The 13,327-nt window shown below is 40.8% G+C and overlaps 1 protein-coding gene across 8 annotated transcripts in view; it reads left to right on the top strand.

The window, feature by feature from the left end:
• Positions 1 to 13,327, top strand: part of SIL1 (SIL1 nucleotide exchange factor) — a 210,010-nt gene that overhangs the window by 130,497 nt on the left and 66,186 nt on the right. For all 8 annotated transcript variants that reach the window (XM_032847553.1, XM_032847550.1, XM_032847552.1 and 5 more), the window contains exon 6: positions 8,753 to 8,944. In XM_032847553.1, coding sequence (XP_032703444.1) covers positions 8,753 to 8,944 — 192 coding nt within the window. The remainder of the gene's footprint in view (positions 1 to 8,752; positions 8,945 to 13,327) is intronic.

Genomic DNA, 13,327 nt, shown 5'->3' with positions numbered 1-13,327 from the left:
TTCTGCTGCCTTAACCAAGGTGGCATCAGTGAGCCTTGAACAGAGAGCTGGAATTTCTACCCTCTGCCCAATGGTAAGAGACTACTCTCTATTTCCTCTGCTGGTGTGGTATCAGTAGACACCAAGGGCAGAGCCTGGTTTTCTACCCTCTACATGGGGGTAGCAGGCTGCTTCACCTGCTGGGGTGGTATCGGTAGAGGCCAAGTAGGATATTTGAATGTCTTCCCCTGCCTTACACTACCAAGGTGATTTTTCACTAGGAGCAGAGGTGATGCCATTGTGTGTGTTGGTGGGAGTTGGGGGGGAATGGGTTATGGTGAATGGAGAATCTATATTCTTACCTCCTACTTGGCACTGAGATAGTGTGAGGCATCATTTTGCTCCCCACTTTGGGACGTTGTCAGTGAGGGTAAGTGAGGAGCCTGAACTTCCACCCTCATACCAGCATCAGTGAAGCAGTGTTTCAGTTTCCCCAGCAGGGTGGTAAAGAGGCCAAGGAAGGATTTCTGTCCCAGTGTAGAGTGTCCAGTGGTGGCAGGTGATGTTCTTCCTCCTAACTAGAGAATGGTGGTAGGATTTTGGAGACAGGGAGCTGGAGAAAGGGATTTAATAAATGAAGCCTTGGCCATATTCTCTGGTGACCCATGTGAAAAACTGACCAGAATTAACAGAGCAGAAGATTTGATAACTGAAACACAGTGTGGAATACTCCCAGGTTTCTAGATGTGCTTTTGGCAGGTTATAAAGGAAACAGACCAAAATAATGCGGCATAGGGTCCAGAAACTAAATTGTCGTAGAGTCATAGCCATATAAGAAGGACAGAACCAGCGTATTAAATGTAAACATTAAAAAAAAAATTTTTTTTTTAAAGATTTTATTTATTTGATAGGGACATACTGAGAGAGAGAACACAGCACGGGGAGTGGGAGAGGGAGAAGCAGGCTTCCCGCTGAGCAGGGAGCCCAATGCGGGGCTCGATCCCAGGACTCTGGGATCATGACCTGAGCTGAAGGCAGCTGCTTAACCAACTGAGCCACCCAGGCACCCCAAATGTAAACATTTTAACTGCTTGCTTGAAAGGAAGATTCAGTAAGTTAGAGAAATCTTAAAACTAATACCCCAAATATCCAGAATTAAAAAAAAAAAAAAAATCAAACCTTGAACTAGCAAAACAGTTAATAGATGGCAACAGTGGGATGACACAGAAGTTTGAATTTCCTAAAAAGGATTTTAAAGCAGTTATAAAAATCATTCAACAAAAGATTCTGAACACTCTTGAAACAAATGACAACCGTGGGAAAGAAGCAGATGATAGAAAAAAGAACCAAATGAAGTTTTTAGAACTGAAAAAATACAACTGAAAATGTTCAAAAATCACTGACTAGGGCTCAGTAGCAGAATAGGAAAGAGAAGAACCAATAAACTTGAAGACAGAAATGATTAAAAATAGGAAAAAAAAATGAACAGAGACTTAGGGACCTGTGTGATTACAAGGAAGGATCTAACATTTCTGTCATTGGAGTCTTAGGAAAGGAGAGAGTACTGAAAAATAATGAAAAAATAAACTAAGAAATAAGGATGGAAAAATCCCCAAATATGATGAAGAGCATAAACAAATAGATTGATGAAACTGAATTTTCAGTAGGATAAACTCAGAGATATCAACACCATGACTCTTCACAGTCAACCTCCTGAAAATTAAATACAGAAAAAATATTGAAAACAGATAGAAAAAAAAAAAAAACTAGCTTACGGTATAATGATTGACAGTGCATTTTTTTCATTTGAAACTACCAAGACCAGAGTATGTAGCACAATATTTTCAAGTCCTGAAAAAACTGTTCAATCAGAATTCTATAGCCAATGAAAATATCCTTCATGGGTGAAAGAGAAATCAAGACATTCTTTTTTTTTTTTTCTTAAGATTTTATTTAATTATTTGACAGATCACAAGTAGGCAGAGAGGCAGGCAGAAAGAGAGGGGGAAGCAGGCTCCCTGCTGAGCAGAGCCCGATGCGGGGCTCGATCCCGGGACCCTGGGATCATGACCTGAGCCGAAGGCAGAGGCTTAACCCACTGAGCCACCCAGGCACCCCGAAATCAAGACATTCTTACACAAAAGAAAACTGAAAATATTTGTTACTAGCCGATGTACCTCGAAGAAAGACTAAAGAATATTCTCCAAGTAAAAATGAAATAACAGTAGAACAAAACTTGGAATCATCAGGAAGAAGAAAAGAACAATAAAATGAATGAAAATAAGGGGGGAAAGGACAGACTGTCATTCTCTTACGTTTGAAAAATAATGTTTGGGGGCGTCTGGGTGGTAGTCATTAAGTGTCTGCCTTCGGCTCAGGTCATGATCCCAGGGTCCTGGAATCGAGCCCTGCATCGGGCTCCCTGCTCTGTGGGAAGCCTGTTCTTCCCCTCTCCCACTCCCCTTGCTTGTGTTCCCTCTGTTGCTGTCTTTCTCTCTCTCAAAAAAAAAATACATAAAATCTTAAAAAATGAAAAAGAAAAAGACTGATAGTTGAAGCAAAAATTGTGGCATCTTCTGTAGCTCCATATACATTCCATATGAGTTTCACTTTCAGAGTTAACACTGTTAGTTTCTTTGTAGCACTTTCTTCTTTCCTGCCACTTCTTTCTTTTGCATACCCATTTTTATGAAATGTTTTGTGGTTTTGTCATTGGAGGATGAGGAAGTCCTACAACTACAACTACACTATACCTCTGTGTATGAACTCATTTGCAGTGGCCTGTCAGAGTTAGAAAGAAGTGGTATGATCAGCTGCTCATCATCAGCAGCATTTATGTTACATTAGTGAGTTGTGGACTGAAGAGCCAGCAACAGTTTATACTTCATGCAATTACAGTTAAATTTGTGGTAACTGAAATTTGTTTAGTGTTGGGAATATGGTGTTATTGAAACTATAGTATTTGAACTTGGTGCGTATAAGATCTGTTCAAATCGGGGCGCCTGGGTGGCTCAGTGGGTTAAAGCCTCTGCCTTCAGCTCAGGTCATGATCCCAGGGTCCTGGGATCGAGCCCCGAGTCGGGCTCTCTGCTCAGCAGGGAGCCTGCTTCTCTTCCTCTCTCTGCCTGCCTCTCTGCCTACCTGTGATCTCTGTCTGTCAAATAAATAAATAAAAATCTTAAAAAAAAAAAAAAAAAGATCTGTTCAAAGCAAAGACTGTATCTGATTAAAGACTTCAATCTAGAATATAAAGAACTCTGAAAGCTCAACAGTAAAAACTGACAACAAATTTAGAGAACAGGGAAAGGAAATGAACAAATGGATAATTCACCAAAGATGATTTGTGAATGGCAGATAAGCACAAGAAAAGATGTTTAATGTCTTTAGCCTTTGGAGAAATGCAAATTAAGTCCACAATGAGCTATCACTAAACATCTATTAAAATACCTGAAACAAAAGTGGTGATAATGCTAAATGCTAGTGAGGATATGGAGAAATTGGGTGTTTCATACATTGTTAGTGAGTATGTAAAATGTAAGTCACCGTGGAAAATAGGTGGTTTCTTATAAAACCAAACATGTATTGTATGACCCAGCAGTCATACTTGTGGGCATTTATCCCAAAGAAATAAGAACTTGAATTTATATAAAAACCCTTATACAAATATTTATGTGATTTTGTTCATAATAGCCAACACCTGGAAACAACTCAGATATTCAACAGGTGAATGGTTAAGCAAACTGTACATCTGTATAATGTAGTACTACTCAGCATTAAAAATAAATGAACCATTGATGTGTGTGGTAACTTGGATAGATCTCAAGTGCTTTATGTTCATATAAAAATACCATCTCCAAAGATTACAGACTTTGTGATTCCATCTTTATAATATTGTCTAAATGCCAGAATTAGAGAGATGGAGAACAAAGTAGTGATTGCCAGGGCACAGGGTTGGGAGGGAGGGTGACATGTAGCTATAGAGGGGGGTAGCACAGTGGAGTTGTTTGATGGTGGTGCGGTAGTTTGGTAGCCTGATTGTTCTGGCGGATGCATGAAAAAAAAATATATATATATATAAAATTGTATAGAATAATATACATGCATATACATGCACATGTGCACATGTAAAAGCTGATAAAATCTGAGTAAGGCTTATAGTCTGTTTAACAGTATTATACCTTTGTCATTTTTTTTTTTGTCATTTTTTTTTTTTTTAAAGATTTTTATTTATTTATTTGTCAGAATGAGCACAGGCAGACAGAGTGGCAGGCAGAGGCAGATGGAGAAGCAGGCTCCCGCTGAGCAAGGAGCCCGATGTGGGACTCGATCCCAGGATGCTGGGATCATGACCTGAGCCGAAGGCAGCGTCTTAACCAACTGAGCCACCCAGGCGTCCGAACCTTTGTCATTTTCTTGGTTTTGCTAGTGTACTGTTATGTAAGATGCTGCCATTGAGGAAAGCTGAACCAAGGGTACATGGTACTTGCTGTATTATTTTTGTAACTTTCTGGAATTTTATAATTATTGCAAAATAAAAAGGTTTTGTGATTTTTTTTTTTTTCCTTAAAAGAGGCCCTCTTCCTGAGGGCCATGTATAAATCACTTAGGTGAGATGGAGGTGCTCACTTCCCTGTCATCCCACAATGCTAGGCAGTGCCTCAACTTCCCCAGACCTTTTTGCCCTGCCTTTGGCGGCCATCCAGAGTCCTTTAGCTGGATGTAGGGGGAACATTTCACTGTTGTTTTATTCTGAAGAAGCAGGATGTGACATCCCATACATGTGATTACTCTGCTAGGAGCTTGATCTTTTTTAAGAAAGGCTGATTCATTTCAGTACTTGTAACTGGGGAGAAAATCCATAGGTAACAGATGAGCAGTTTGGAGCTGACAGCTGCTCATCATTCTACTTTTTAAAATATTCGTGCCTTTTAATTTTTCTGGGAAGATAGAGACATAAACCACTGTGATCTTCTGGACTCTATTTATAAGCACTGTCCTCTAAAATTGGGGAGAACATGGAAGTGTCAGATGTATAAAATATCTAATTAAAGTCTTTTTTTCACTTCCAGCATAATTTCATTTTTTAAATTTTTGTATGTGTGTGGGGTGGGGAAGGATTGAGAGAAAATTGAGACTTGAGTATAGTACATACAGTAATTTAGCCACTTCAAACAGTTGAACAAATTGTACACCTGTAGTTAGATCGACAGTAATGACAGTGATTTAATTTTCATCAGCAAATTGCTCCCATTCTGACAGCTCTTTACCTGCAGTTTCTTACATCCGGGTTTCCCTAAAATGTTGCTGGATTGGGCAGGGCAGAGCAAAGATATTAAATGATTGTTGAAGATACAGAACCAAGGTGCCGATTACTCCACCTTAGCCCTCAGCCTTTTCAACTGAGGTTAGGGGTTGAAGGTGAGCTTGCATTACTTCCCCTGACCTCAGTGATGGCAGCAAGAAGACTTTCCATTCTTCTTGAACATTAGAAGTCAGACTAGAATAAGTGAATCTTGGAAAATCTTGAGTGTGTTTTTGGGGCAGAGGGCTCTCTTCTGTGGGCATCTTAGAAGGTGTGGGTATGCCTTGAAGACAGTATGGGTTTGGTTCTAGACCACTGCAATAAATCAAGTCAGATTAATTTTTTGGTTTCAGTGCATGTACGAGTTATGGTGACTCTGTACCGTGGTCTACTAAATATGCAATAGCATTATGTCTAAAAAACAATATGCATGCCTTAATTAAAAAAATACTTTATTGCTAAGTCAGTCAGAGAAAGATAATTATCATATGATCTCTCTGATACAAGGAATTTGAGAGTCAGGGCGGGGGTTTGTGGGGAGAAGGGAGGGAAAAATGAAACGATGGAACCAGGGAGGGAGACACCCCATGAGAGACTCTTAATCTTAGGAAACAAACTGAGGGCTACTGGGGGGTGGATGGGGAGGGACAGGGTGGCTGGGTGATGGACATTGGGGCGAGTATGTGCTATGGTGAGTGCTGTGAATTGTGTAAGACTGATGATTCACAGACCTGTACCCGTGAAACAAATAATACATTGTATGTTAATTTTTAAAAAGTACTTTATTGCTAAAAAATGCTAAACCCCTCGAGCTTATAAGTGAGTTGTAATCCTTCTGCTTGTGGAGGGTCTTGTGTCAATGCTGATGGCATTGACTGATGAGGGTGGTAGTCGCTGAACATTAGTGTAGCTGTGGTGATTTCTTAAAATAAGACAGCAGTGACTTTAGCCACATCGAACAATTTCCGGAACAGTTTCTCTGTAGCATGTGATGCGGTTTGATAATATTATCCCACCGTAGAACTTCTCTTAAAATGGGAGTCAGCTCTCTCAAACCCGTTGACTGCTTTATCAGCTGAGTTTCTGTAGTATTTTAAATCCTTTGTTGTCATTTCAGCAGTCTTCACAGCATGTTCAACAGGAGTAGATTCCATTTCAGGAAACTACTTTCTTTGCTCATCCATAAGAAGCAACTTTTCATTCATTAAAGTTTTATCATGTTGCAACAGTTCAGTCACATCCTCAGGTTCCACTTCTAATTCTCTTGATATTTCTATCACATCTGCACTTATTTCCCCCACTGAAGACTTGAACTTGTCAAGTCATGCATGAGTGCTAGAATCAACTTCTTCTAAACTCCTGTTCATGTTGATAGTTTGACTTCTTCCTGTTACGTTCTTAATGGGATCTAGAATGGGGAATACTTTCCAACAGGTTTTCAGTTTACTTTGCCCAAATCCATTAAAGGAAACACTATCTATGGCAACTATAGCCTTATAAAATACATTTTCTTATTATTTTAATTAAGACTTGAAAGTCTAAATAACTCCTTCATCCATGGGCTGCAGAATAGATGTTATGTTAGCAAGCATGAAAACAATATTAATCTTGGCTTACATTTCCCTCAGAGCTCTTGGGTGACCAGGTGCCATGTCCGTAAGAAGTAATAATTTTGAAAGGTGGTTTTTTGTTGTTTTTTTTTCTGCCAGTTCTCAATGTTGGTCTTAACATATTCAGTAAACCATGTTGTAAGTAGACAAGCTGTCATCCAGGCTTTGTTGTTCCATTTATAGAGGACAGGCCAAGTAGATTTAGCTTAATTCTTATGGGCCCTAGGATTTTTGGAGTAGTAAATAAACATTGATTTCAACCCAAAGTCAGCAGTTGCATTAGCCCCTACCAAGAAAATCACCGTGTGCTTTGAAGCCGGGCATTGACTTCTCTGTAGCTATGTAGGTCCTAGATGGCATCTTCCTCCAATAGAAGGGTACTTTGTCTTGATTGAAAACCTATTCCTGAGTCTAGCCACCCTCATGGATTAGCTAGATCTTCCAGATAACTTGCTGCATCTTCTGTATCAGCATGTGCTGCTTCACATAGCACTTTTCTGTTATGGAGATGGCTTGTTTTCTGAAACCTCATGAACCAACCTCTGCTAGCTTCAAATGTTCTTTCTGCTTTCATAAAATTAACAAAATTTTTAAGACCTCTGGATTAGGCTTTGGTTTAAGGAGTTGTTGTGGCTGGTTTGATCCTCTATCCAGACCACTAAAACTTTCTCCATGTCAGCAATACTAATGTATTGCTTACTTACGATTTGTGTGTCCATTGGAATAGCTTTTCAGTTTCCATCAGGAATTCTTTGCATTCACAACTTCGCTAACTGTTTGGCACAAGAGGCCTGTCTTTCAGTTATCTTAGCTTTTGACATGCCATCCCCACTAAGACTAGTCATTTCTTAGCTTTTGATTTAAAATGAGACATGAGACTCTTCTTTCACTTGAATACTTAAGAGGCCATTATGGGGTTATTAATTGGCCTAATTTCAAAATCATTGTGTCTTAGGAAATAGGCCCAAGAAGAAGGAGAGCAATGGGGGAATTGCCTACCAATGAGCAGTCAGAATACACAAAACATTTATCAGTTAAGTTCAGTGTCTTATATGGGTATGGTTTGTGGCACCCAAAACAACTACAGTAGTAATATCAAATACCACCAATCATAGATCACCATAACAAATATAATAATGAGGGGCATTTGGGTGGCTCAGTCAGTTAGGGTCTGCCTTCGGCTCAGGTCATGATCCCAGGGTTCTAGGATCGGGTCCCATGTCAGGCTCTCTGCTCAGCAGGAGTCTCTTCTCCTTTTCCCTCTCCTTCTGTACTCTCTCGCTCTCTCTCTCAACAAATAAAAAAAAAATCCTTAAATAAAACACAAATATAATAATGAAAATGTTTGAAATATTGCAAGAATTACCAAAGTGTGACACAGACACACAGAGTGAGCAAATGCTGTTGGAAAAAATGATGCTGGGGGCGCCTGGGTGGCTCAGTGGGTTAAGCCGCTGCCTTCGGCTCAGGTCATGATCCCAGGGTCCTGGGATCGAGCCCCACATCGGGCTCTCTGCTCAGCGGGGAGCCTGCTTCCTCCTCTCTCTCTGTCCGCCTCTCTGCCTACTTGTGATCTCTGTCTGTCAAATAAATAAATAAAATCTTTAAAAAAAAAAAAATGATGCTGATAGAGTAGCTAAATGCAGGTTGCCACAACCTAACATCTCTAAGTGTGGCAAAGTGAAGTTCAATAAAATGAGGTATTCCTGTGGGAGGATTTTTTGATAGTACAGATGAAAGAAGGTTTTGAATCCGGGAGCAGCAGTTCTTTGAGAACGGACATCCATGGTAGATAGCGACTGTCTCGGGGAGATGTCCCCAATTGATCTACTTAACCCCTTTGCTTCTATTATTTTCTTAGGCAAGGCAGGCCAAGGTTAAACAACTCTTTCGCCCCATCGAGGAGCTGAAGAAGGACTTTGAGGAGCTGAATGTTATCATTGAGACTGACATGCAGATCATGGTACGGCTAATCAACAAGTTCAATAGTTCCAGCTCCAGCCTAGAAGAGAAGATTGCTGCACTCTTTGATCTTGAATATTATGTCCATCAGGTATCGTATTTCTCTGTCCATAAATCTGACTTTTAAGTAACATCTTCAACAGCAAACCTCCCTGCCCTAAATCCTAAGAAAATAGCACCAGCATCTTTACTCCTCTCTCAGGGCATCTAGTATTTTTAACCTAGGCCAATAGCTACTGTAGTAAGATCCATTCTAGAAGAAAGGGCCAACCTCTTTTTTCATTTGCTGTGTTACATCCATTATTTTTTCAGTACCTGTTACACAGCAGGGGCGAAACAGCCATGGTCCCTGTTTTATGTAACTTACAGTCTGGAAGAGGGAACAATGAAATCATGAACAACTGAACAATGAACAATTAACAATAAATTTAAACTTAAGATTGTGATAAAAGCTCCAGAGAGTATTGTGGGAGTTTATAACAGGGGAACTTAGCCTAGTCAGAGGTGTTGAAGAAGGCTTTTGTAGATAAAGTTTTACTGGGACACAGCCACATCTATTTCTTTATGTATTATTCTGTTTTTTGGGCTGTTTCTATGCTACAGTGAAGAGTTGAAGGGTTGTGACAGAAACCCCGTGGTTCACAAAGCCACAAATCATTACTGTCAGACCCCTTGAAGACATTTGCCAGCCCTTAAATCAGAGTACCACAGGCAGAGGAAGAGCATGTGCAAAGATTTTGAGGTTGAGAAGCGCTTGGAGAGATTAAGGACCTAGGAAATACTAGATACGATAGCATAGATAAAGTGGGAAGGTTAGAGAGTCAGAGAGGTGGAATTGGGAGTATTGTGCTCTTTATGATTTTATCCTTGATTTTAAGACCCATTGGAGAGTTTGCGGCAGGGAAAGGACTGATCACACTTGTGCCATAATTACAGTAGTTAATATTTATTGAGCGTTGTTATAGAGAGGGCACTTACTCTAGTGTTTTGTACAAACCAATTTATTGATTTCCACAGCTGCCTTCTGAGTGGGTGCTGTTACTAGTTCCATTTTATCACTGAGGCAAGTAAGACACAGGTCACACCTGATAATGCCCAAGGTCATCCAGTTAGTGAGTGGTAGAGCTGGGATTTGCAAGAGGGTCTGTCTGACCCTAACCAATGCTCTTAACCTTTTGGTCACTCTGTCTCTCCTAGGATACTGAAATCATTTGAATGAAGCTCAAAAAGATCTATTAGGTAGATCTAAGGAAAAGCAATAAGAGAAGTCATTTGTTTAAGTAAATTAATTTATTGCATCCCTGTTAAGTCCCAAGAGCTATTCCAGGCACTTAAAATACATCTGTGAACAAAATTGTGGAGCTTAGCTTCTAGTGGAGACAGATAATAAACATAACTAATAAATAAATTATGGGTGTTCTGTTTAAAGTTGATAAATATGGGGCGCCTAGGTGGCTCAGTGGGTTAAAGCCTCTGCCTTTGGCTCAGGTCATGATCTCAGAGTCCTGGTATCGAGCCCCGCATTGCATCGGGCTGTCTGCTCAGCAGGGAGCCTGCTTCCCCCTCTCTCTGCCTGCCTCTCCGCCTACTTGTGATCTCTCTCTCTTTCTGTCAAATGAATAAATAAAATCTTTAAAAAAAATAATAATAAAGTTGATAAATACTATGGGCAAATAAAAAGTAGTTAATGGTAAGGATTGGCAGTATGGGAAAGGAGCATCTCAGGAGATGAGAAAGGGACATAGATGAAGCTCAGTCAGATAATGAGGGAAGATCATGGTCTGCCTTGTCAACCATGGAAACGAATATGAAACTGGACCTTATTAAAGGCTGTTGAGCAGAAAAATAACTTGCTCTGACTTAATTTTAAAGGATCCCTCTCCCTGCTTTGTTGAGAATTAGACTGGAGGCAGGGGGTGTGGGCACAGGAACCAGATAGAAAGCTATTGCCATAATTCAGACTAGGGACGATGGTGGCCCAGGAAGACTGTGTAATCATAATCAAAAGCTTGTTTGAGATCCTCATCAAGACACAGATCTTCAACATCCTCCCACTCATGACTGCGTCCTTGTTCTCTATAAACTAGGCTAAAAGACATTCTTTCTTTCTTTAGGATTGTGCTAGCCTTTGTGGTGAGAGAGGATGAGTGTATACTGTATCTGCAGGAATTATGATGCGGCCTCTTCATCTTCTTCCTTTGCTCCTAACTGTTTCTCAGGACTCAAATAGCAGGTCTATGATCCTCTTAGAGAAAAAGTGGGCCTGAGTTCTCTTTCCTCTTTCCTGTGTTTCGCTTCAGGGTGAAAAACAAGAATTCCAACAGCTTTTCTGTTACAGATATTTAAAGGATTAAGGATCTTAGGGGTTATTGGCCAACTTAGTCCTGCTCTGATCTTGGCAGCTTTTATTTTTTCTCATTTAACATACTTGGGTGGATCTTTAGGTATCAGGTTTCTACAGACTCTTCCTTTAGCTGAGCATGAAAGGCCAAATGACTAGAGAGCTGATTATACCTAGAGGGGAATGAGTATACAGGAGGCCAGCAGGGCCCTGACAAAATGTTTTGGGGTTTTTTTGTTTTTGTTTTTGTTTTCCATGCAAGTCTGGTGGTTATCTGGCAGTGTTACCTCTAGGGTGACGTCCTATTCTGCTTTCATGGATTATGAAGTGGGGTAAACAGTTTCTTCAACATCACCTGACTTATTCCTAGGTCAGACCAAGAACCAGTTCTCTGGTGAGGCTTAACTTGCCCTCTTCAGACGCTCCTGCCATATTGGAATATTAAACAGGGTTTGTGAAAAAGCATACATGTGTGTTTAGAAAATGGTTGTGAGTTACTTATGAGGTGCAGCTTCTGTCTGCCCAACATACCACAGGGCAGCGTGGTATGTTGCCTTTCCTCAATGTCTCCCTTTCTCTATTTCCTGTTGTCTGATTGTCTGGCCAGTGCTCTGGTTCTCTTCCTCTGGAGTGTTGGCACAGTTCCTACTGTGTCCTTCCTCATACACTCCCTCCCTCTACCTTGAGTTTCTATCCACCTGTCTCACCCCATCCTGAAGGTAGCCTGGGGAAACCTATGGCCCTAGACCTAGATGTGGAACTGCAGACCTGGGCCCTGATCATGACTTCTGTGTGATACTGAGCAGGGCCCAGATTTTGGAGCTTGATCTTCCGTGTGTACAGTGGGCAGAATGACTCTTTTCTTCCTCGTTTTCAGTGAAATAACAAGTGAGAAAACATATTGAAAAGGTTGAGAGGCTTATATAAATGTTAGAATTTATAATCCCCTGAATTGTCTTTGTAGTAATGAAGATAAACTACATCTGCAACAGAACCTCTGTGACTCTGTGTTGCTTTGGGGCTGTCAGACTGGCAGCCATTCCATTAGGAGTTCCTACCAGCTTCGACAAGTAGCCACCCCAGGCATTGCATGACAGGACTCTGAGCCATGGCTTTGTTATCCAGAAAACTTGGGGGAGGGGATCAAAAAGAGGCAGTGAGTTCTTAGATTTTAAAACTGTGAGAAGGGAAGGCTCATGAGGTATTATTGTACTTACCTCAGCCAGACACCCAGCTCTGAGTCTCCCTATTTGGCTGGCCTATGATCCAGTAATAACTCTTCATAAGGACAGATTGAGATGGAAAAATCCCAGCCCTGACTTGGGGGCCCAGATAGCAGAGCAGACTCCAAACTTCAGGACCCTGGATTGGCCATCTCTTCGGGTTTCTGGTACCAAGGACCCATCCATTTTGTTGGCACAGATACCCAGGTTGCCTTTTCTACTCATCTAAGTATATTATTGAGCACCTAAGTATATGCTCAGCACTGTTCTAATCACTGGGCCTATAACAATGGACAGGCAGAAAAAACCCCTGTTCTTGTGGAGATTATATCAGAATATATAAAAATGATCTTATAAGTGATGAAAACAGTCTAGGTGTACCCAGAAACAGGCAGAGTCAAAGTCCTTCAAACTCAATTTCTCTGTTACAGTCTTTGTCTAGTTTGGAAGGGCCCAGTCAGATAGGAAACGGAGGCATCTGGAGGAAAAGGTGGATAGCAGTCACGGTGTTGGGCTAGCTTTCTACATTTTCCTGATGATTCGTAGAGTGGGATCAGACTGTGGGCAAGAGGCAGTCTTTGTAGCAACAGAGGTGTTTCCAAGGGAGACTGTAGTACTACATGGAGAAAATAGGATCCAGTGACCTTTCTGAACAAGTTGAGTTTTCTTGTTCCAGGATACTAAGAAAGCCTGGGGAGTGAAATACCCTGTAGAATAAAAGGGAAATACTTTAGACTGTCCTTGGAGCTTTGGACCTGAAAGGGTAGCCTAGACCAGTGCCGTTTGATAGAATTTTATTTGATTATGGGAATGTTATGCACTCTCCAATAATAGCCACTAGCCAGTAACTCGGGCCTAGAGAACCGCCATTGAGAGAGAGAATTCCGTGCAAATTTTATCATGAATGTCC

Source organism: Lontra canadensis, unplaced genomic scaffold (genome assembly GCF_010015895.1).
Source record: "Lontra canadensis isolate GAN:19392208 unplaced genomic scaffold, GSC_riverotter_1.0 scaffold189, whole genome shotgun sequence".
Lineage (NCBI taxonomy): Eukaryota > Metazoa > Chordata > Mammalia > Carnivora > Mustelidae > Lontra > Lontra canadensis.
The sequence above is the reverse complement of the archived record's forward strand: the minus strand, read 5'-3'. Positions and strand labels throughout refer to the sequence as shown.